General features: G+C 26.9%; 1 protein-coding gene across 2 annotated transcripts in view; it reads left to right on the plus strand.

Annotated features, from left to right (window-relative positions):
• LOC107612978 (nucleotide pyrophosphatase/phosphodiesterase) overlaps positions 154 to 1,931 on the plus strand; it is a 7,025-nt gene continuing 5,247 nt past the window's right edge. The window contains exons 1-2 of one of the 2 annotated variants that reach the window (XM_016314788.2): positions 154 to 489; positions 1,721 to 1,809. In XM_016314788.2, the coding sequence (XP_016170274.1) occupies positions 274 to 489; positions 1,721 to 1,809 (305 nt within the window). In that variant the 5' untranslated portion in view covers positions 154 to 273. Of the gene's footprint in view, positions 490 to 1,720; positions 1,813 to 1,931 lie in introns of both variants that reach the window. The other variant, XM_016314787.2, reaches the window with a different exon arrangement.

Here is a 1,931-nt window from a genome sequence, read left to right on the forward strand (position 1 = left end):
TTAAATTTATTTTTTAATTGTTAAAAATAAAAATTAAGAATTATGACTATTTTTTAGAACAAATATTAATAAAATTCATCATTATTAATTACTTATTATTAGTTGTTTTTCAACTGATTGGACTCTATAAATACGAAGACAAGGTCTCTTTCCAAGCGAAAACAAGTTCCATTGCGCAAATCCCTTTTTGCTTCTTAGTATATAGTATATTATCACTTGCTTCTTTTTATTCTCTCTTTTATTTTTCATCATTTGGATATAGATTAGATAAAAATGAAAGGGAGTAGTAGTGTTGGTAATCATTTATTGAAGCAGCAAAACATGATTATGATTTTGATGCTATTTTGGTTCACCAAGTTGGGCATGGTTTTAGGGCATAATCATGTTTTGGGAGTGCAGCCATTGTCAAAGATTGCCATTCATAAAACCCTTCTTGCACTTGACAATATGGCCGCCATTGCTGCAGCTCCTACACTGCTGGGCATTTCGGTAATTTCCAATCTAATCATTCTTAATCTTGATTTTGATTTATGTATTTTATTTTATTTTAGTTGTTTCTCATCATTAATATATTCAATTATTAATTTGGATTTATTATTTGAGTTAAATTTTGATACATTGACGGCGTAAAATATTTTATATAATCGTGCAATTGCATCCGTTCTTTTGGATGACCATTCACACCGTCAGCAAAAATAGTAATTTTTTTATAAAATGACCTTACGAGGTGGAGTCGACTTCACGTAAAGTTATAACTGAGAGTCGTTAGATGATTTGACTTATTTGACTAAATTTTCATCTAACGGCTCTCAACTATCAATTTCACGTGAAATCGACTGTAGCTGAGTTTTCACCTACGCTGATTAGATGCATGTGTAAAATTGTTAAACACTCTTATTATTAAGGAAGGAGCATTATATTTTTTTCAATTAACCATTTTTTATTTTTTATTTATTATATTTTATACCAATAATTTATATTAAAATTTAAAGTGTTTTATTTTAGAATTAAAGTTTATAATTTAAAATTCGGAATTTAAAATTTATAATTTAAACTTTAAAATTCAAAAAATGCTACCATCTTTATATTTTTCGAAATGCATTAACATTCGTTCCTACTTACTTTAATTTGGTGGTTGGCTTGTTGCATCTCTTGGATCCTACTTTGTGAATGGAAAATGCTTATTGGATGTTGGTTTAATTTAGGGGACAAAAACATAGAAGGAATGAACAGCTAATTATATTCAATTATTCATTATTCCTGTTAGTATTGTCACTACTCATTACTCACTATAAAAGTCTAAAAGTAAAATCTTATTAGGATAATAATATTCTCAATGTCGGGTTTTCTATAAATTATGATATTTAAACCCTTAATAAATTAATCAATAACCGGAGCAGGTAGAAAGCCTTTGCTATTTTATTTTAAGCATCATCACGTGTTAATATAAAATATTATTATCACCAGGAAAGTGGTATGATACATTATTAAAAAAAATCCAACTAGACATATCTAATAATCTAATAAATAAGTTTTTTTTTCTCCTGATAGAGTCAAGTCTAAATCAATAATGCTTCAATAACTGTGTATAAATATATATTAATTTAACAATAGGGATATTTTTATGTATTTATTATTCTCTGATATTAAATTTATATTTTATATTTTTTAACAATTTTTTTTCAAATATAATTAATAAGCGTTTATAATATGGTTGCAGGGCGAGGATACAGCATGGGTGACTGTGAAAGTTCTAAATCCAATGCCATCAAATGATGACTGGGTTGGAGTTTTTTCTCCTGCAAAATTCGAGTAATGCACTACTTCTCTCTCTCTCTCTCTTCTGAACAAAAGTTAGTAATTTAGTCAGTATTATTGGTAATAGTTATTAAATTAAAAAAAAAAAACAAATAAATCTTTAAAATTTTAAT

This window comes from Arachis ipaensis, chromosome B08, assembly GCF_000816755.2.
Source record: "Arachis ipaensis cultivar K30076 chromosome B08, Araip1.1, whole genome shotgun sequence".
NCBI lineage: Eukaryota > Viridiplantae > Streptophyta > Magnoliopsida > Fabales > Fabaceae > Arachis > Arachis ipaensis.